Source organism: Maylandia zebra, linkage group LG8, assembly GCF_041146795.1.
Source record: "Maylandia zebra isolate NMK-2024a linkage group LG8, Mzebra_GT3a, whole genome shotgun sequence".
In the NCBI taxonomy this organism is placed as follows: Eukaryota; Metazoa; Chordata; class Actinopteri; order Cichliformes; family Cichlidae; genus Maylandia; species Maylandia zebra.
In genome coordinates, this window is record NC_135174.1 from 10,629,945 (window position 1) to 10,651,328 (window position 21,384).

The 21,384-nt window shown below is 38.9% G+C and overlaps 4 protein-coding genes and 1 non-coding gene across 5 annotated transcripts; 1 reads left to right on the plus strand and 4 right to left on the minus strand.

The window, feature by feature from the left end:
- Positions 1-1,247: 1,247 nt before the first annotated feature.
- On the plus strand, positions 1,248-2,328 carry hbae5 (hemoglobin, alpha embryonic 5). The gene is made up of 3 exons (XM_012922217.4): positions 1,248-1,407; positions 1,673-1,880; positions 2,119-2,328. Exons 1-3 carry the CDS (start codon positions 1,313-1,315, stop codon positions 2,245-2,247), a joined length of 432 nt encoding a protein of 143 aa, XP_012777671.2. The 5' UTR covers positions 1,248-1,312; the 3' UTR covers positions 2,248-2,328.
- trnai-uau (transfer RNA isoleucine (anticodon UAU)) lies at positions 1,545-1,638 on the minus strand. The gene is made up of 2 exons: positions 1,601-1,638; positions 1,545-1,580 (listed from the first exon to the last, which is right to left on the minus strand). It is a non-coding gene; the product is annotated as a tRNA-Ile (tRNA).
- A 181-nt stretch (positions 2,329-2,509) lies between the features above and the next one.
- Positions 2,510-5,091, minus strand: aqp8a.2 (aquaporin 8a, tandem duplicate 2). The gene is made up of 5 exons (XM_004562283.3): positions 4,778-5,091; positions 3,890-4,016; positions 3,587-3,801; positions 2,783-2,917; positions 2,510-2,699 (listed from the first exon to the last, which is right to left on the minus strand). The coding sequence occupies exons 1-5, from the start codon at positions 5,032-5,034 to the stop codon at positions 2,657-2,659; spliced, it is 777 nt and encodes a 258-aa protein (XP_004562340.1). The 5' UTR covers positions 5,035-5,091; the 3' UTR covers positions 2,510-2,656.
- A 4,136-nt stretch (positions 5,092-9,227) lies between these two features.
- Positions 9,228-13,217, minus strand: LOC101468427 (aquaporin-8). The gene is made up of 5 exons (XM_004562284.3): positions 12,489-13,217; positions 11,944-12,070; positions 10,913-11,121; positions 10,064-10,198; positions 9,228-9,472 (listed from the first exon to the last, which is right to left on the minus strand). The coding sequence occupies exons 1-5, from the start codon at positions 12,758-12,760 to the stop codon at positions 9,430-9,432; spliced, it is 786 nt and encodes a 261-aa protein (XP_004562341.3). The 5' UTR covers positions 12,761-13,217; the 3' UTR covers positions 9,228-9,429.
- Positions 13,218-13,323: 106 nt separating this feature from the next.
- lcmt1 (leucine carboxyl methyltransferase 1) lies at positions 13,324-20,401 on the minus strand. The gene is made up of 11 exons (XM_004562286.6): positions 20,057-20,401; positions 19,680-19,771; positions 19,371-19,492; positions 19,145-19,221; positions 18,397-18,458; positions 18,184-18,286; positions 16,402-16,522; positions 16,101-16,202; positions 15,630-15,721; positions 14,090-14,187; positions 13,324-13,862 (listed from the first exon to the last, which is right to left on the minus strand). Exons 1-11 carry the CDS (start codon positions 20,140-20,142, stop codon positions 13,840-13,842), a joined length of 978 nt encoding a protein of 325 aa, XP_004562343.1. The 5' UTR covers positions 20,143-20,401; the 3' UTR covers positions 13,324-13,839.
- Between the last annotated feature and the right edge of the window lie 983 nt (positions 20,402-21,384).

Consider the following 21,384-nt stretch of genomic DNA (forward strand, 5'->3'; position numbering starts at 1 on the left):
TAAAGGTTCAACAACTTCACATCTTCACAAAAATATCAACATTATATAGAAATATAAGTAAAAAGGCTAAACATTTATGCGGAGAAAAATGAAAGAATTTATTTATTTATTTAGTCTTTATTTGTCTTTATTTTAAATGTGAGGAATGGTTGCCAAGCAGCTCGAGAGTGTTTGACGCTCTTTAAGTTATATCTCGTAAACCACACCGGTGTTATCTGCAGCAGCGAACCCCCCTCCACCCAAACCCCCCTGCGTCCACAGATGCATGTGTTTTGATTAAGAACACTTGAGCTGGCTGATAAAGGCCGTCTGCTCTATTTTCTACCACTGATAGGAACTTATTTTATGAACCGAGCCAAAAAAGAAAAAAATGCTGAATTAAAAAATTAAATCTGATAAATCTGAGAAAGCTTTAAACAGCTTCAATTTGATAAGAAGAGCTGTTTTTTAATCTTGTATTTTTAGTATATCCTAGATCCACCGAGTGTACTTGCATATATTATAGAATTTTGCGCTCTTTTCTGTAAGTGCGTAATGTGCATGCACGCATTTTTGTAACTCCCACCTGCATCCATAAATGACCCACATTCTTTGCGATCACGAAATCTGTTTTTTTTAATAGATCATTTTCTTATACTTATATTGTACTTCATTGGTAAAATTGTTTAAATGATGATCACATCACGAAAATATACTTAATTTTTTTATTGATTGATTTAAGTAGTACGAATCGAATCGAATTGTTTTGTAAATATTCAAAATTATCATTATTATTATTACTACTACTATTACTATAATTTACTTGGTTCAGGCCTCAGTAAAGCTGGAAGTAATAGAAAAATGTGTTCAGTTTTATGAATCAATCAGTTTTATTGGCATTAATTTCACAGCAACTCCTTAGACACGAGTTCACTCATTGTTCTTAGAACTGTAGACTTTCTGCACATGATATCACTCCGCCTGAGATGTTCTCCACTCATCAGTCATCAGGGGACCATGTGCTTCACCTCTAACTTCTCACAAACTTGCAAAGCAGAAAATGTGGTTACGTTGCACTTTTGGTATCCTACACGAAAAAAATGCAGAGTGTTTTTTTGCAAATTCACACCCAAGATGTCACCAGCAGATATCACCCTCTGCGTTGGCCTAAAGCCAAACAAGTTTCTATCAGGTCCGGTGAATGAGTCCTATCTGCGTCACAGCTTGTGGCTTGGTATCAGATGCCCTGGGTGTGACCCAGGGGGGCAACTGAATTTAAGCACAGCTCCTCGCCGGGTAGCATCATCAGAGAGAGAGAGACAACCGATCCAACATGAGTCTGACTGAGAAAGACAAGGCTGCCGTCAAGGCACTCTGGGCCAAGGTCTCCAAGGTTATGGATACTGTTGGAGGCGAAGCTTTGGGCAGGTAAGGCTGTATTGGCACTTCTTTATTGAATTCAGTACAATTGAATTTTATTTATACAGCGCCAAATTACAGCAACAGTCGCCTCAAATATTTAAACACACTTCAGATGTGTGTTTCCACTACTTAAAATAAGCTCGTGCTCCAGGTGAGGCTCGAACTCACAACCTCGGCATAACTCTGCAGGCTACTGTCTTATAAGTACCGCGCGCTGACCGATTGCGCCACTGGAGCTTGTGACCCACCATGTTCATCTCTGCTTCCACAGGATGCTCCTCGTGTATCCGCAAACCAAGACTTACTTCTCCCACTGGCCGGACCTGACTCCCGGTTCTGAGCCCGTGATGGTTCACGGAAAGCTGATCTTGGGTGGAGTCACTGAGGCCGTGTCCAAGATTGACAACCTGAGAGGCGGCCTGCTGGAACTGAGCGAGCTGCACGCCTTCAAGCTGAGGGTGGATCCATCTAACTTCAAGGTAAGACGCGGATCATGTGCATATGCGATTTCAGTTATAAACAGAGGTTATTGTCTATTCCTATTTCACGCACGGTTAATTTATGTAACAAAGTAATCCAACGTATTGAAAAGATTGTTCTTAAGAAGATCGAGTTTATTGACTATGCATTTGCACTAACAAACAGTCTGTTTATTAAAAGCGATTTCTGCCGAGCAAACTTCATATATTTGGTGTAAACTGTTTCCTCTCTCTGCAGATGCTGGCTCATTGCGCTATGGTGGTGATCGCCATTATGTTCCCTAAAGATTTCACCCCGGAAACTCATGTCGCCTTCGACAAATTCTTGGCCGCCGTGGCCCTGGGTCTCTCTGAGAAATACCGTTGAGATGTCGGCAGCGAAAAGCGCAGTTTGTGACCATTAAAATCATGGTTGGAAAACGAAAATAAAGCATGTCGCCAAAAATAATCCTGCTCTGTGTGTGTGTGTTTTTCTTTTTTTAAATATCCCACTGTGTCGTTTCACACCTGCACACGTGACACTGCAGAAAAAAGTCCCAATAAAGAGTTTAGATTAAATGGCAGTGTTCTTTTTCTATGGGGAAGAACTGAGAAAAAATGATTTTATGTATTTTTATTTATTTATTTTATACTAAACAACAATCCATAGATTACAAACTGCCATGGAATAACAGTATCAAAAAGAAATATCCAAAAGTATGCCCTTTTTTAAATATATGGAGTGAAAGACAGAGCTTATGGATATATTGAATCCTGCACCACAGCTGTAAATGGAGTCATTTCATTATGATTCGGAGTTTATCATCACCTAGAATGATCCTGCAAAAACGAAGAGACAGTGACACTGGTGTATCATTCCTGTGGTTTAATTTAGTAATCCAGTTATGTGTAACTTCTCTTACCTGACCAAAGCAGCGGCCACAAGACCTCCCCCAATGGGACCGACCCAGTACACCCAGTGGTAAGTCCAGTAACCGGTCACCACAGCTGGACCGAAAGCTCTGGCAGGATTTAGACACGTTCCTGATATATCACCCCTGCACATAAGTGATAAAGTTAAACAAGAGGAAAAACAAGTTTTTAAATCATTTACTTAAGCACAAGATAAAATCCTGCTTAAGTAGGCCAATAATGCAAAACACTTTAGAATATGCCTAAAGCACCAAAAGCAATCAGACCAGGATATCATATATTTTTACAATATTATTAATGGGTCAAAATTTTTGATTCATTAATATATCAAGGTGAACAACACTAGAGGGCAATTTCAAGCCAATAGCACAAGTCATCTTCAAGTGCAGGATCTACCATGGATCGCACTACCAGAAGGAAACATTGCAGAAGTTGAGGACAGCTACAAGTATCTGGGAATCCCACAGGCAAATAGCAAGAACAAGATCCAGGCTATCAAATTAATATCACCGCCCTGCCTGTGATCAGGTAAAATGGTAAATGGCCTGTATTTGTATAGCGCTTTACTAGTCCCTAGGACCCCAAAGCCCTTTACACATTCAGTCATCCACCCACTGGTGATGGCAAGCTACATTGTAGCCACAGCTGCCCTGGGGCGCACTGGCAGAGGCGAGGCTGTGGGTGAAGTGTCTTGCCCAAGGACACAACGACCGAGAACCAGCAACCTTCCAATTACAAGGCGAACTCCCAACTCTTGAGCCAAGATCGCTGCTGGACAGGGCCCTGTGTCTCACCCTGCCAAGACATTGATTATGACCGTACAGCCCACCAGGAAAGGAGCCAGTGGGGTTTTCGTCCTGGTATTGACAGCCACCAGCAGCACCACCAAAGTTATCAGGCAGGTCATGGCCACCTCTCCGAATATGGCTCGTGACAGCTGGCTGTCTGACTTGAGGATAGTAAACGCTGCTCCCGTGGCATTGATGAAGCGTTCTGGAGGGGTCATCAGCTATGAAACAGTAGAGTTGTGGTGAAAATTTCACAGGATACTCAAACATGCATTTAGAAGATGTGAAGGTGCTGAACCTTCAACTGACCTTGGCCATTCCAGCCCCCACCACTCCTCCAATCAGCTGGCAGACAATATAGAGCCCCGCCATCATCAGGTCCATCCCTCCACACAGGTAGATGGCAACAGTGAAGGGAGGGTTAAAGTGAGAGCCACTGGGAGGAGGCAAAGGAGCAACAAAGACAAAGTTGAGAACAAACTGAGCTAACTCCACTCAAATCTGGTAAATGTCTACACCGTAAACCTTTAACCCAGAGTTATCAAACATAAGGCCCAGGGGCCAGAATGGGCCAGCAAAGACTCCTGATAAACACCTCCCCATGAACACTCATGCTACTTCAAAGTAAAACAAGGTGATAGATTAACAATGAAATGACAGAAAAGTTATTTTTGTCACTTACTGTAAAAATTTATTTTTGTTACAATGAAGCCACAGTCAAATAAATAAATCTGTGCATTAACAAAAATGGTCTGTTTTATAATTACAGGATAGTTTGGGCGATGACCTATAAGAAATTGTTATTTGTTATGTGATTTTACACATTTAATTCAAACAATTTAACCCCAAAGAGTTATGCCGACAGATTTCTTGCATTTTCTGCAGTGACGCGCTGTCGAAACTGACCTTCCTTTTCTTATATAAAGACATCACAAGGATTAAATGTGTCATGTGGCACGCTACGTCAAATCCCTGCTTTACCCTCTAGATTTTTTAAATTGATTTATTTGCATCAATCATACATACACTGCCTCGTTTATCTACAAAAGATATCCTGAAAAGATTTAAGGTAGGTAAATGAACTTTATCTTTAACCTTCAAGTAACCAAGGTTAAAGTTTGACATAAATGATATTCAAACAAACAATCCAACAACTAAAACATAAATGCCAACGTTTGACTTAATAAATAACTTTACCTGATTTTATCCATGACAGCCACCAGCACGGCTACAGCCAGACCGTGCACCAGGGCTGGCTGTAGCCGTCCAGCTTCTGGTACGTTCTCGATCACAGACACACAGCCGATGAAAACAAAGAACAAGGTCCCCACAATTTCAGCCAAGCAGGGCTGGTACAATCTCTCGTATTTGTTAGGTTGAGGTTTCAACACGGGTTTAGTCTTCATAGGCTCCATTAGAGCAGAATCTCCCATTTCAATTTGCTCCTCGCCCATTGTCGCTCCTTATTTGCCTGCACCTGCAGCTGGCTTCTCTGTACTCGGACCAGTGTGCCGAAGTGCCGAAGGTGCTGCAAGGTGTTGGGGTTTATTAATAATCATCCCCCATAACCTGCACACTGCAAACATATTGCATCACTGGTCATAAAAGCATAAAGAATGAATTATTGAGCCATATAAATGTTCTTCACACCTGTTCAGCCATGCTTGGCAGTGTTTGAAGGAGTGCACTTAAGTGACATCTTTAAAAAAAATAAAACATAAAACGCATAAAACATAATGATGCATGAGGGAGGGGTGGAGGTCACAAGTTCCAGAGTTAAAGTATTCTTCTGTCATAACAATCATTGTCTTTGCTTTATTTGCATCCCCTGCCAAACCTAAAGCAATCGCCAAGCGTCTATATAGATAAGCTAGATTAGAGACTTTGCAGAAAGTTATGGTCCAGGGTAGGTGGATTTTACACTCTTGGATAACAACACTGAACTTTAGATTATGTCAGACTAATTACATCCTAAACTAAGATAAACATGTATGTACCGAAACATATTTATATTATTTAATAGACAAATGGCATCAAAGAGGCCAAACGTCACAAAGAACAAAGAGAAAAGAGCGGTCAGAATCGTGCATCTGACCGTGAATCAAAATCTTGTTTCTCAAATTTATAACACAAGCAGCTCAGCCAGTGCAAATACAGCAGAAAATAATCAAACAGTGTCATATGACAATATATCAACCATTGGGACGTTTTCTTTTTCGGCAAATCCTCTTTTTTTAATATGTGTGACATTTTTTTAGCGTTTATGCACTGCTGCAAGTACTTTGATACTTTCCCTCTATTGACCCTGAGACGCGACGGATTCAATAAAAAGAACTGAGAAAGTAAGTAAGTAAAAATATTATTTATATAGCACCTTTCAGGACAAAGATCACAAAGTGCTTCACAAGAAAAAAACATAATGTTGGTCTGTGCTGTTTTGACTTTGTTTTGTATTTTTGTTTCCTTATATTGTTGGAAATATGTTAAGTTCTTGTGTTGCCGCTAGTAGTTAGGATTTAGTCGAGTTTCATTCTCGTTTTACTACTTTTATAACATTTATAAGTCTTCTCTTGTCTTCAGTGTCAATATGTCGTATTTCTTGTCTGCGTGTTACATGTCATCAAGCTTGTGTGTCACGTCTTCATTTCTCTGTTTCCTGTTTTATTTTGAAAGTCTCTTGTTTCTCTGTTCAATGTGTTTACTTTTCCCCTGTGAGGTAGTTATGTTCATTTGTGTCAGCTGTTTCTACTTCCCCTGATCACCTCCTGTGTGTATTTAATCTGTTTGTTTTCATCCATTCCTTGTCAGGTCATCTGTTGTTTCTTGCCATGTTTCCAAGTTTCTTGTCCAGTTTCATGTCAGGGTTCTTCATGTTGTTTTTTTAGTTCTCCCAGTTTAGGTTAATGTTTAGTTTTGTATCAGTGTGCCTTACCTTATGTTCTGCTTCTGAATACTGTGACAAATACCAGGGCATTTAAAACAAAGACAAAAAATTAACCAAATGCAATTCCAAAAAGATGAGTTTTTAAGTTGTTGGGTTTTTTTTTTAAAGAGACTACTGAATCCACAGATCTCAAGCTCACAGGAAGAGAGTTCCTTAATGTGGGGGCCACAGTGTCAAAAGCTCTGTCTCCCTGATTTCACAGCCTTGTTTGCTGTATAACAGGGGTGGGCAACTCCAGGCCTCAAGTGCCGGTGTCCTGCAGATTTTAGATGTGTCCAATTAAAAAAATTTAAACGACCTCCTCAACATGTCTTGAAGTTCTCCAGATGCCTGGTAATGAACTAATCATTTGATTCAGGTGTGTTGACCCGGGGTGATATCTAAAACCTGCAGGACACCGGCCCTCGAGGCCTGGAGTTGCCCAACCCTGCTGTATAACAAATAGGCCCTGATCACATGACCTCACGGACCTGCTAGGGACACAGGGCTGTAGAAGTTCAATAATCTAAGCTGGTGCTTGTCCATGAAGAGCTCTAAAAGTCAGAACCAGAATCTTAAAATGGAGCCAATGGAGCTGTATTAGCAATGGCGTCACATGCGAGTACTTTGGTCAGAAGCCTTGCTGCAGCGTTTTGAACAACCTGCAGATGTTCCAGGGAGTTTTTGCTTAGACTTATAAATGATCAATTACAGTAGTCCAAATGTGATTAAATAAATACATGTATAGCAGCCTCCAGTTCAGTACGTGACACAATAGGACTTAGTAAATAAGTAAGTTAGATTTCTTGATTGTTTCATTGATTGATTGATTGACTAAAGCTTACTTACAAAACACTAGAAGGTGTTGCGACCCAACTTGTTTTCCTTGAAGTTTACTATTTCTGTTTTTAATTCGTACAACCTGTTTCTTCAATCTTATCACATCTCACAGTGAGGTTAGATAAGATTATGAGATGGAGATCAAAAGATTATAGTGATAAGATTGTACTATAATGTTATGTGTATTATACAACACATCTATTGACAGCATTCTTCAACGGAGTAATTGTACATCCACCTTTTTTCCTATCTTAAATCCAGTACTGTGCAAATGTCTCATTTCTTTTTATCTTTTTTTATATCTTTCTCCCAAGGACAGACTTTATTGTTTTTTGGTCTGGAAGTTCTCCGGGCTTCCTAAAGGTCTTTCAAAGTTTTTCTTGGACATTGACTGCTTTTTCACTCACTTTTAGTCAACTGCTTGTACCTGAGCATTTTCAGAGAAAACCAGAGCCACTTAACACTGACTCGTGAGTCGTGATTTATCTAACCACTTAAAAAAGCACATAACTCAAGGGATGAACCAGTGTTGGGTTTTCACATAAAACACGAGTTAACAAATAACCTATTTTAAATCTTTAGGCACTTTGCTAATAGCAACCTGTTGAAAAACACATCATTTATTCCTTCCAAAAGGTTGATTCTGTTCATCTGGACGTAGCATTTTCAGCATAGCGTAGCGCAACATAGCATTTTCAGCGTAGCGCAATGCTATGTCCAGATGAACAGAATCAAACCTTTTGGGATTTACTTACCTGAATGATTGAGCATGCATCAAGACATTATTTATTTCTATTTGTACAGTTAAATGATGCTGACATGGTTTGACGGGCATAAAATTATAGTTTTGCTCCACGAAGCTGATTACCAAAGAGCTATTAGCTAAAAGCCTGACATATCTCAGCATTCTGTGGAGGACAAAAACAAGAAGTGGCAGGCTAAAACCTAAAAAACAATCAACAGTAGGGGAACAGTATCTGAAAGTCATGTCCTTAAGACTTGACAAAGGCCTGTTCACTGAAGCCTCATCAGAAATGGTCTCTGTGGAAGACTGGCTGGAAACTGGAGACTGGAAAGGAGGGAGAAAAGGCTAAGGCATGCTAGCTTACACGAGAACTGGACTGAAAAACGGCGGGAACGGGTTTTATGGTGTGTTGAATTGAGAATTGAAGCAGGTCAGGAGAGAGGTCCAACAGCGAGTGCTTACAGCCATCTGTAAAACAGGTGGAGGCTCTGTCATGGTTTGGAGAGCCAGTGGTGTTGAGGATCTTGTCAACATTGATGGAATTATGAAGACAGACAAGAACAGTCAGATTTTGATCTGCCACGCAGTAACATGTTTAAGGCATCTGATTGGCAAAGGCTTCATTTATTAACCTCACACCACCACTGCAGTAAAAGCATACGTGTATAGAAACACACACAGTGGACACTATCAGTCATGGGCTGGTCTACCTAGGCAGAGTATAAAAGCGCTACATAAGAAGCAGTCCTTTTACTTTCAAACTCAACAGAATTGTACAAGCTAGGTTTTTTCGTTATATGCTGTCTTTCATCAACATGTATTAGCACGTTTCAATAATTCCCCAACGAGATTTACAATGAGTGACTCAAGACTTTTGTTCATTTTGATTATGAAATTTTCACTTGCAACGGAGTATTTTGTCTTAAAAAAAAAGAAAAAAAAGAATCTACGTTTCAAATATCATTGGATCGAAGTACACCAGTTTATGATTCTAATCTGCCTTTATATTTTAAGCCACTGGCCTGTCCTTGTACCGTCATTTAAGTAATAAAACTATTAAAATACTCCTTGCCATGTGGGACTTTGATTCAAACAAATACAAAAGACTCAACTAAGTAGTGCAGAGAGCAGACAGTGTGAGCGTTTGAAAGAAACTTTTATTGTTAAATATGCCTGGACTTTTTCCAGCCAAACAATAGAAGCCAACAGTTATGGTGGATATCTGTAGGCACAGATTCTTCCCATGTTGCTGAGAAATGTATGACCATCCGAATGGAAAAGATGCCAAGATACCCATCAACTGGTTGTGGTCTCTGCAGTCCTCTTTAATGAATTAGGCCTTCACTTTAGCACAACTCGAGTTTTATGGTCACCGATCAACAACCTGCGAAAAAAGATAATCTTTACTGGTTGTTTCCATCACATTTATTATCCATTTATTGTCATGACCTTTCATTCATCTAAGAAAGATTTGCTAAAATGCACATGATGTGGTACAAAGCCACTGTGTGCTTTTTACACATATTCCATCTTTTGTAGGATGTGTGTATTCTGAATACACAGATTCTTCAAAGAGGCATAATCTAAATAGAAACAACATTAGAGAGACTTAATGTAACTGCAAAGTGTTTCTCATAAGACCCCAGGAGTTCCAGTGTAGTAGGTGTGTTGGGTCTATAAATGGTTAAGAAGGATTTAATACTTAAGCATTATGATTGGCCTTGCAGAAGTAACTAATAATAAATAAATAAGACCTACCGAAATACTAAGAGTATTTAAAAAGGTGAACGTAATATTGTGGCTGACTATCGTACTTGAACTGACTTGCCACCCACTTTCATCCCAACAGTAGTACTGCAATGCTACATGAATATGGCCTTTTTTACGAGGAACTACAAATCTATACTAGACATATGTGAAATGTGCACGTTTGACTTTTGGACGCAAAAGCAAATAACATGTCCTGAATCTTTACCTGATGATGCTGACAGTTAGCAGTGCACCAGCAACGGGTCCAACCCAGAAGACCCAGTGATTGTCCCAGTGGTTGGCAGCCATGGCAGGACCAAAGGCACGGGCAGGGTTCATGCAAGCTCCAGACAAAGTCCCTCTGAAATAACAGTCATGACAAACCAACACGTTAATACAGCTGGAGATCAGTGATGCAGATCAGCAGCACACTTCTCATGCAAGAAAAACAGGATATACAAGCAATGGGATAATGGTCCACATGCTTGTGCATGACATAAAGACTCATTTAAAAGGGAAACTTGACGAAGTTAATAAACTCATGAGGATACATTAGAGGAAACAGAGATTAACCTGTTCCAGTGGTTCTCAGACCTTTGCTGCCATGTCTTGCTTTATGAGCTGAAAGAAGTTCACACCCTACATCTTTTAATTTGTATCAGTGATTTAAGTTAAAAAAAAAAAAAAAGTTTAATTTTAGTAAAGTAAAAAGATGATGTAGTAGCAGTAGAACGCTCTTGTTTATTTTCCCTAAAAAAAAAATATCATATTATCATATCATACTAGTTTCACTTTCATTCCCCCCCATTAGCAACACCCCCCAAGGTGGCACTGCCCCACAGTCTGAGACCCCCTGGGCTATAATAAGAACCAGTATCTTTAGGTTCTGCCATTTTGAATTTTACTTTTTCTCCTTTTCAGTACTTATTACAAAAGTCAACCAAAAGCAGGACAAAATAAACAAGTAGACCTTTTTTTATTATTATTATTATTTTAAATCTGAAACCACGGCTCCTATCAATGCCCTAATAGTGATCAGAGTCTAGCTCCCAGTGATTCCTCCTGAGATTCTTACCCAGCAAGTATGTTGGCAGCCACAGTGAGGCCAATGCAAAAAGGAACCCCGTCTGTTTGGGTTCTCCTGTTGACGGCCCCCAGGCACACCACCATGGTGAGGATCAGGGTCAACAACATTTCTACCAGGGTGGATCCACCAGCGTCAGCAGAGACCACTTTAAAGGCTCCTCCGAGGGAAGCGGTATAGTTATTAGAGGGATACACTGCCTAAAAGCACAACAAGTAGAACACATAGGATATAACATGACTGGAACCTTAACTCTTTTTTCAGTAAATCAAAATATCATTTAATGATCTTAAATTACAATCTTGTATGGTAAATGTTTTTGGCTCAGTCTTGATAAGGTCAAGTCAATGATGTTATCAATCTTGAAGTCAAAGTGCTGCTTGGTAAGTAATCAGAAATCACAATTCTGAACTGTCATAGTGTGTCATCCATATTTATACACAGCAAGTCGAAAATATTGGGTTCAATGATGTAAAAATGATGACATAACCTTGTAAATTCACATTTTACATGACAAAACATTAGAGTCATGCCAGAATAAACAAACACTGACTTACTCAAAACTAAGATCAAAGTAAAAATGATGAAAAAATGAAAATTCAAGTCTTGAGAGCCCATTTTGACTGATTTTTACAGATTTTAAAACATATCACTCCATCAGTTAATTCATTTATTAATTATTATTATTTCTGCATTGCAAGTTTTTTTTTAACTTTTACATTGAAATATAGAAATAACATAATTAAATGAAATATATAGTGATTTGCACAACTTACAGAAAACTATTTGTAACAAAATAAAACCCTAAACATATTGTTGACATCTTCTTACCACTATCTAAAGGCCAATGATTACAAAGAAAAACAAATTTTCCACACTGGCAGTGCATGAAATAACATTTTTTGCATTTTAGCATTTAGTTAAAAAAAATCAACAATTAGACTGACGACAAAATTTAACATCTTGACTTATAATGAATTTGCGTCTTTAGTATTTCATCTTTTATTTAGACTATATCTTACCTTTGACAAAAAAGCACCAACCACTCCTCCGGCCATCTGAGCTACGATGTAAGGTACGAGCAAAATCAGCTTCATCCCCCCGCACAGGTAGACGCTCAGCGACACTGCAGGATTAAAGTGTCCCCCACTGCAAGAATTGGAATTAATTTTAGTCTATAAAGTGATCAAGCAGTCACAACTGTCCGTCAAAAATGGATGAATAGATGAAAAAGGATCAAAGAATAGAGTGGGATGAAAAGAGCATTTGAATAATGTGTTTATGTGTGTGCTACCTTTGTTGTATCAAACTGAGGCAATACAAAGTGTGACAAAAAAATGCATCAGAATATTTTTAAAAGGGTTTTTTTGCTGTGGTTTCCAACACCTAGATGCTCTTTAAATTAAAGCAACTTCTACAAGTTAGGGCTTTTTACTCTAAGCACTAAATCCTAAAAATATCCATAAATTTCTTTTTTCTTTGCTTTTACACTAACCAAAATCCCCCCAAAATTCTATTTTAATACTGTAAGAACAAGAAGAAAAAACAGTATATAATAAATCTGTACCTGATTTGTCCAAACACTGTGATCAGCACTCCCAGGGCCAGTCCATGTGCCACGGCAGGCTGGATGACACCCCCCGTTTCCACGTTCCCGATAACAGAGGCACACCCCACAAATACGAACAAGCAGGTTCCCAACAGCTCAGCCAGACAGGGCTGCACGTACAGCTCATATTTGCATCGTATCTTACTTCTGTTGCCAATGTCTTTCTCCACCTTCGGCTCCCCCATTTCGGTTACTGTGAAGACCTCTGTCTTACTTTCTAGCCCTGACATGCTGTATTTGAAACCTTCTGCCCTGTGCTTGACTCCCTCCACTTCCACTGGTGGACTACAGTACGATCAGCATATAGTTCTGTATATAAGCCACACATATGATGATGCAAAAGGGAAATGCGTCCATGCGTTTTCGCTGTGATGCCCCTCCTGCCTGCAATTTTTTATACTGCCAAAATATTTAAGATGAGCTTGTTAAATGATTAGTCTTGTCGTGGAACATCAAAGTAGTCAGGGTGAAGGTCCTGTTACACAATCAATGTTTAGTTGTGTTTTTTTTTTTTTTATTGCTGAACCTAAGCTCATCAATAAGCCTACAGATACCAATACAAATAAATAAGTAACTTTTATGATCTATAAGGTCCCCTAAATAAAGTCATCAGTCAATGATACAACCCAACACAAAGTCTACCTGCGCAATTAATGCAATCAAGAATTCTCAGAACTTATCGTGGTGTTCACTCCCAAGAATATCGCACGCACTCTGGATAAGCCAAGGCTTTAAACATAATCGTTCAGATATGACGTCCATAACAAAGTAGATAACTGACAGTTCAACGACATCTTACACAAAAGATTTTCTTTAATTATCTGCACTTGATTGATCATCAAATATAATCAATAACAAACTAATCTGTCACTTTCTCTCAGCTAGGGTCAACATTTTGCAGGTAAATGTGAAATTAACGAGCATTTGTATGTATTTCACTATTTATGGCATGCAAGTAATAATCTGATCAATAAATTAAATTAAAATGGCACATGAAAATCAGGAAAGCACAAATAAGTAACATCTGTGATTCTTAATACATTCTTTCATCTCCATCACACAAGAGCAGATTTGTTGATGTTTTGGACATGTTCACAATTCTCATCATGTCTTCGACACATACAGGGATATCAAGGATGCTTGTGAAACTGCATTTTGCTGAGGCCGGGACTTTTCACACCGGAACGAATCCCAGATGAGGGGCTCGGCAGAGAATTAATGACTTCCTCTTTCCTTAGGCCTCCTTTAACACGTCTTCTCCCGCTGTTGGTTTTGGCGGACACACACAAAAAGTGGCGCAATTTAATGCTCAAAACGCCAACTGAGAGAGACCTGTGGAAAGAGAACATGACCTGTTCTTGTTAATGGCCACAGCAGACATTCAAACTGATGAGCGGGGGATCTGAAAAACACGCACGAGTACGACAAAGTAAATACGCTGACAGTCAGTTTGTCACCATTGTAGTCAGAGAACATCCTGAAACATAGCGTCTGTCACTTTGATGTCCTCTCACAGCTTACGTGTCCATTCATAAGGCTAACATTAAAGTGTGCATTACCCAGATTAAGCTTATCCTTGGTGGCCCAGCAGATATTGTAGTGCTGAAGAAGTTGTTGCAACAGTTCCTTCTCATCCAAGAACTCCAGACGCTCAATTCTGAAAGAAATGAAAATCTACTCAAGACTTTGTCTTAAAATGTGACTTTTCATTTCAGGAAGCTACAGTCATGTAGACTGTGGCGGGACCTTAAAAAAGCTAAACTGAAGCAACACTGAATGATTTCAAACTAGGTTTCAATAGATTGCTGCACTCAAAAAACAATATAAATAAATCGGGGGGGCTTGATTCACAGTACTGGATAATGCAACAATCCTATAAATACCTTTCACCGAGGCTTTTTCCAGATGAATTCCTCATAGTAAAACTCCACAACATTCCATATACAATATTCAATATTCTCGTTATCTCCAGTCAGAGAATCCATAAAAATGGACATCAATTATAATGTCAGGACTTCAAACTTTACTGGCCTTCACTGGCAGCTTTACTAGCGCATAAAATGGTAACAGTCGCAATTTAACTGGATTAAGATGAAGAAGCAAGACAAGAACCCGAGCAAGTGCACTCTACGCTCGGCGAGTATCAAACGTAACCACCAAAGCCGGACCTATCGACAATAAGAAAACTGGAGATATAGATTAAGCTAAAAAGTTCTTTAATGAGCTAAAAATCACATAAAACTCAACTAATGTATATAAAGACATAAGACATAATTAAGTGAAACAATTTTAAAAACATTTCCATATTTTAAAAAAAAAAACAGATAAAGATGAATTCATAGCTGAAAATGAGGAAAAAATGTGGAACATTTGATTTGCTAAATATATATTTGCTTACTTAATCCAGTGTAAATGTATAATGGTAAAATAAGGAAGTGAAAGCACTGTGGGAAAAGAGCAGAGAGGTGGAGAAAGGGGAAGGATTTGAAATAAAAGAGTGTTTTAATGAGTCAGCAAGGTCACGAGTTCATGGACGACAAGAAGCGAATTTCGGGTAAATGGCCCTGGAAATTTACCAAAATGTGTAAATCATGACTCTGCCACGGCATTCACAGCACTTCCATTTACCAACTGCAAATGAGCTAACTTGTAATATCCGTATCGGAAAAGTGAAAAGGGTTATAAACATTTAAAGCATTCAAATAAGTTCAGAATCGTCTGCTTCAGCACAGCTGAGCTGCTTTATTTAACCAAGATAAATAAAGCAGCTATATGTTGATATGTTAGAGGACCTGAATACTAGAAATCCCTCCACCATCCACACACAGGTGGAGATGGGGAAAAAAAGACAGTAAAATAAACTCTTTTCCACCAACGCAGAGCCATTGCTGGTGCAGAGCCAACACTCTGACAGTACTTTAGTGCATCATGACATAACGTAACCAAACATTACATAGAGTTACATAATAAGTGTTTGGGTAATTTCTACAGAAGCACAGACCAGATAAGCAGATATCCATCCTTCCATAGAGAAAGCATTTATATAGCCCCAAATAGCAACAACAGTTGCCTCAAGATTCTTGATACTGCCTGCATTACCTTGCCACATCATCCTGAGGGAGCATAGTGTAGACCGTCATCATATCTAGAGCGTCAACGTGTTCCCAGCCAGTTTTCAGAAACCGATCCTTCTGCAAACGAAGACAAATTAATGTCCTCCCAAATCAAAATAAATAATACAACCAGCAACGCAGTGTCATTTGTTAGTGTACACAGCATCTCTTGGATGTTCAATTCAATTTTATATAAGGAGCTTTATTATTGTAAGGTAAAGACCTCACAATAATAAAGAGAAAACCTCCAAAATCAGCCGACCCCATGTGAGCAAGTACTTGGCAACAGTGGGAAGGAAAAACTCATTTTTAACAAGAGAAAAAAACCTTCTCCAGGCTGAGTGAGGGGACTCAACTTGTTGGGGGTCTGTCTAAAACTTGACAGCTAGTTAACCTGCTCATAATCCCTCATGATGTGTATTGATGCTAACAAAGTCACTGATGAGATGGAGGTTACCTGAGAGTCCAGAGTCTGGCAGGCCTCCACTCCCGCCAGGGTGCACTGGCGACGCTGCAGGTTCTCGATCATCACTTGACCAAATCGATCGCTCATGTTGACCTGGACACAAAGACAGCGCATAAATCACATTTTGCTCCCTGTTACTCAGCTCCAATCTACATGAAGCATTTCAAATACTCAGTGTGTCGTACTTAGGTTGCAAACAGTTGATGACTAGAAAGGTACAAAAGAATTTGCAACTAATGCTTGGGAAAAAAAAAAACAAGTACTTAATTATGAAGTTGTTAAATTTGTTTACCTGTTCATAGTTGATGAACATGGCAGTGTGAAAGGTTTCTGCTGCCCAGTGAACAAGGTTGGAGGAGTGAGATGGTGTCATGTAGACCAGCACACACTCTGACAGAAGCAATGTCGGTAACCTGGAGACGAGACCAGCACGTAAAAGAACAACATATCAAGAATGCACTTAGTGAGATCTCGGCAAAGACAAAACATTTATCCACATGCAGAAGAATATAATGTGCAGAAATGTCTTCATTTAATCCAGTGTAGTGGAAAAAAGTGAAGGTGCTCATATTCCTGTAATGCTGGTAGATGGGGAAAAAACAGCTTCCTGTTCTTATGCAAGCTTTCAATAGTAAATTAGGCCAAAAAAAAAAAAAAGTTCCCAGCTATCTCGAAAAGGTCCACTGGCCCTGCTGCAAAAATGTCCTTGTCTTATCTCTCTATGCCCTATTTTCATTCAACACAACTGGTAAAGTGATGCTACAGCTGAAATCTAAATATCAAACAGCTGAAGGATAGAAGGTGGCTGTAAAGATTCCTCATAAAAAAAAAATGTATTAAAGTGGTGTCTAAGGTTGTAAAGGCAACCACAATAACACAATAACTTAAAAATGAATAATCTATTATGAGGTACACATTCATATAATAGACAGAACAGGAAACCATAAAAGCACACCACTGTTAAGGTTCTTTGTGTTTCATTTATAAAGCCAATTACTGTGTAAAATGTAAATGAAAAATTAAAAAGCAAATGATTTCCAAATCTCACAAACCCATATTTTATTCACAATAGAACACAGAAATGTCACAGTAAGAAAATGTAGCATTGTAAGAAAAACGTTTTTTGATGGCAGTAACATCAAAAAGTTCAGAAAATCTGTAGGAATCTCTGTGCGCAAGAGACAAGAACGTACATTTTGCACATCGTTTACAGGCTCCCCAATTGCTCAGTGACCTCATGGTTCTACTAAGAGTTTTGGGCTCCTAACGCACAGGAAGTGCAAGACACAATATTCTAAACTCTTATTTCAAACATTTTTTTCTACAGATCTTAAACAGAATCCTGCATAATTTTAAACTTAAAAAAGCTCATTTGTAATAAGTCATAAATAATCTACAGTGCTGTGTAAAATATTTCTTTTAAAATGTATTTATTTGAGACATGTGTCACACTTGCATGTTTCACAAATGCAATTTTTAAATGATCATTTCTAAAGGGACAAAACTTTTGCTTGTGTTTCTCGCTGGCTCTTTTTGTGTGTTGCAGAGTTGTATGTGTCATGTACCTGTAAATGCAGTGGTGTGTGGCATACAAAGAAACACAATAATATAAATAAACTACAACTATGGCGGTTAAAATGAATCTTCCATGTCGCGTTTCGCAATAGAACAAATTAGCGCTCAGATCTGCTGTTCATGAGTCATGCTAGCTCCCCGAGTTAGCATGTTTAGCAGAATGTAAGCAAAACCATGACTAAGCATACAGACGCATTTTAAGTCTGACTGAGTTTTAGTGTTTCATACTCAAGCGTGCCTTATGGGCGTGGCATGCAAGCTGCAGAAGGTTGACATTCCATCTGCTTTGCAGCCACACACATCAGTAGGGTGCCTCTTGTTATCTTCAGCTACTTACACACAACAAAGAGATAAGCTGCAATTCTTGAGGCCCTGAGCGAAAACAAATTACAACTGATAGAGAGCTGTAAAAGGTACTAATAAAGTGGAATGATAGGGAGCTTTTTTAAAATAGATTTTTCCATTTAAGAGATAAAATACAAAAATGTATAACACATACTCTGGGTTAAGTTGAAACTTTTTCAGTTTTTCATCCAAACTGGAGATGTCTCTGAGGTCCGCCCCAATGATACAGTAACGATCTGATTCGAGGCTGTGGGCATCTGGAGAAAGACAGAACCACAGTTAGAAAGAGTTGGAGTCATATAATTGGTATTTAAAGCCACTGAAGCATCATCTGGATACCAAAATAACTGCACCAGTTACTGCGTACCTAGCAGTAAGGAGTCTGTTGAGTGGGTTTCGATGATGGGTTTGGACAGAGGAGGTTTTGTCCTAATCAAAGAAAGCAAAGTCATAATTAAAACAGAATATCAGCAGTAAATAAGTATCCAGGTGTTCATACAAACTAGCAGAGATTTTCAGTTCCAAAGTGTTAAAAATGTATTTATACATTATAAATATACAAATCAGAACTATATAATTATTAGTTCATTAAGTGCATGTAGCTTTTAGTGTATTTTTCAACTCAAATTCCCTGTTAGTAAATTAATTAATGTGGCGTTTAAATTTTTCTTACAGGCTGATTTGTTTTGCAAATACAGTTACGATGTTACTCCAGCCCTTTTGTGGCCCAGCTGTAAATGATCTTTTTTATGAAACAAGAGGCTCTAGCTCCCTCTATGGATCGCTCCTCTACATTACAGTCACCAAAGAAACCAATATAAACATGACATTCCCTTTCCTTTCATTTAGTCATAATTAAATCCGCAGAGGAGGTTATAAGAACCATTCTGTATGCAAATATCATTGAATGAGGCTCGCTTCATTCCCCTAGAAAAATCCCAGATCCAGGCATTTGATTCTTGCATGCATGCACAAAAGGTTCAGCCTTGGGTGATCTTGTTATATATTTAATGGATATAAATTAAGATAATTAAACCTAAAACGATGACTAATATGCAAGTTCAAACTTAGAATTTTAAAGACTGGAATACAGCAGAAAAATCACGTTGTCTTACTTTATATTGTGTATTTTCCTTGCCACAACAGTTGGAAAGTCAACTTCAAAGAACTTCCGTGGCATGAGGTTTTCATCCTATAACACATATAAACACAAAAGATTAGCAGTAAGTTTTTTGAGGGCAAATAGAAGGTATTTGGATGCAGTCACGTCACAACATGAGACATGATTAAAGTCACAGATTAATGAAAATCAGATTTAGAGCAAGCTGATTGCTTGCAAACCTTTAGCCTCCAAAATGTGGTATCCAGTCCAGCACCCAGGTTGATGACTTGACAGTCACACTGTGTTTTCCTTAGAAACGCATCGAGGAGGTGGTTCACTCCCTGCACACGGGCGTAGTAACCTGTCAAATCACATGAGACACGCAAAAACTAACTAAACTGTACAACAAGTGTTATGAGCTGGTTATATTTCACCAGCTTATATGTTAAATGACAAATTATGAAATTATATTACAAATACTAGACAGAGATTGTCCAACAAGCTATAAAAGGCCACGTGGTTTTAAGGAAAGCTGCTTCATTACTTGCCTCTGTTGATTTCAGGGGCCTTTCGGTCTCCTACAGATCTTACAAAGTATTGGATATAAGGGTCCTTCCAGTAGCCTTTACTGGTAGCAAACCTATAACATAGATTTTATATACTACATGAAGCTGTGTCATACATTCAAAGCCAGATTACTCATTGAAATATTAAATTGATGCTTATGATAGAAACCCACAAACAATACTACTAAACAGCCTAGTTGTGTCAACAACAACCAGAGAGGAGTTTCTGTATTTCAATGGTGTTGCTGTAAATAACGATAGCATTGAAATATCAGGGTAACTGACTCATGCAGAATGAGCTTTAGCCTTTGACTTCTTCGCCTTACGTTACCTTTACTGACTCCAAATGATGTTGTTACCTTTTGCATGTGGTTGCATCGTCACACGTCGCCCTCACTGCTTCATCAGCAGTGTCCGTGTCTGTGAAGGGTTGCCGAGCTGCCATTGGTGATTCCCGTCCTGCTGCTCGTCCACCTGCTGGGCTCTGGTTACCTGCTACAAGCTAACTAGTAAAACTGCAGAGAAAACACCGCGAGCGTAGTCGGGAGGCGGAAGTCCTGGTGAAAAGCCTGCAAGTTACGAGATGGCAGAAATAATAACCGGTACGTAACGAGGTTATAAATATCGCTGCCTATTTACAAACTACTTGGAGCTGAAAATGTATGAATAAACAACTGCCCGGAAGCAAAATATAATCACCTCCGGCTTGGGTTTGCTTTTCAGATTAAGAGTACTACAGGTGCTCTTATTTTGAAAAAGGAGGAAATAAACCTCGAGAGGTTAAAGGGGGGAAAAAGCAACGCAGAGTGCTGCAGTACTTTTGTGCAGTACTGCAAATGTTAGTATTGATCATATTGTGGTGGACCACTAGAGGGCTCCACTCACACCCAGTGTACAGGAAGTGTGTTCCTGTGTTTTGTGGCGCGATATGCGCAGTTGATGTTGGAGACGAATAAAGAAGGAGTGAGAACTGAGAGCTGTGTCGTTGATGCTTACCTCCACAATATACCAAATAAATAGAGGGTCAGTACAGACAATACCAATACCAACATTAATACCTTTAACGTATAAAGACCACTTATGCAGGGGAGAACGGTGTGTCGTGATTTATGAGATGAATCATGACCAATTAGCACATTTTTGACACATTTTAATGGGCCACTGAATCACTGTGATTGTTAGTTTCTATAATAATTAGTTAATACATGGGGGGAAACACCTTGAAATATTTTGAAACTGGATTATTTATTTATTTATTATTTATTTTGAGACCTGGGATCCAAATGCACCTGTCTTTGAAGCACTTTGGGTCACTTCTGTTGTTTCAGTGTGGTATAGGCTATAAATAAATTAGACATGAAAGTCGACACAAAAATGTTCAGACATTTTTTATTACGTATGTTTGAGATATCTTCTTCATCGGATGATACCCTAGACAAAATATGTTAAATTTGGAGCTGCCAGAGAGGACGTTCATGCAGAGGGCTGGTGTGACAGAAAGCTCTGGATCGGTTCAGATGGGAGGCAGATGATCCGCAGTAGCGACCCCTACAGGGGACAGCTGGAAGAAAAAAAAGGTGTGTGAGGTAAACCAGCTCTTACAGGATAACACTAACAAAACCACAACGATCAAAAGAGTTAAATAAGCACGTAGGCGTGCATATGCAGAACAATAACATATGAAATT

Bases quoted from the DNA above. Each gene is read 5' to 3' on its own strand.
- LOC101468427 (XM_004562284.3), bottom strand. From the start codon at position 12,760: ATGTCAGGGCTAGAAAGTAAGACAGAGGTCTTCACAGTAACCGAAATG. The intron at 11,122-11,943 runs GTAAGATATAGT...TTGTGCTTTTAG, and splicing joins TTGGTGCTTTTTTGTCAAAG to GCAGTGTATCCCTCTAATAA. The intron at 10,199-10,912 runs GTAAGAATCTCA...CTGTTATTTCAG, and splicing joins GCTGCCAACATACTTGCTGG to AGGGACTTTGTCTGGAGCTT.
- lcmt1 (XM_004562286.6), bottom strand. From the start codon at position 20,142: ATGGCAGCTCGGCAACCCTTCACAGACACGGACACTGCTGATGAAGCA. The intron at 18,287-18,396 runs GTACGCAGTAAC...GTCTTTCTCCAG, and splicing joins AACAGACTCCTTACTGCTAG to ATGCCCACAGCCTCGAATCA. The intron at 15,722-16,100 runs GTAACCTCCATC...CTTCGTTTGCAG, and splicing joins GCCAGACTCTGGACTCTCAG to AAGGATCGGTTTCTGAAAAC.
- aqp8a.2 (XM_004562283.3), bottom strand. From the start codon at position 5,034: ATGGGCGAGGAGCAAATTGAAATGGGAGATTCTGCTCTAATGGAGCCT. The intron at 4,017-4,777 runs GTAAAGTTATTT...GCCTCCTCCCAG, and splicing joins GCTGTCATGGATAAAATCAG to TGGCTCTCACTTTAACCCTC. The intron at 3,802-3,889 runs GTCAGTTGAAGG...ACTGTTTCATAG, and splicing joins TGGGGGCTGGAATGGCCAAG to CTGATGACCCCTCCAGAACG.
- hbae5 (XM_012922217.4), top strand. From the start codon at position 1,313: ATGAGTCTGACTGAGAAAGACAAGGCTGCCGTCAAGGCACTCTGGGCC. The intron at 1,408-1,672 runs GTAAGGCTGTAT...CTGCTTCCACAG, and splicing joins GGAGGCGAAGCTTTGGGCAG to GATGCTCCTCGTGTATCCGC. The intron at 1,881-2,118 runs GTAAGACGCGGA...CTCTCTCTGCAG, and splicing joins TGGATCCATCTAACTTCAAG to ATGCTGGCTCATTGCGCTAT.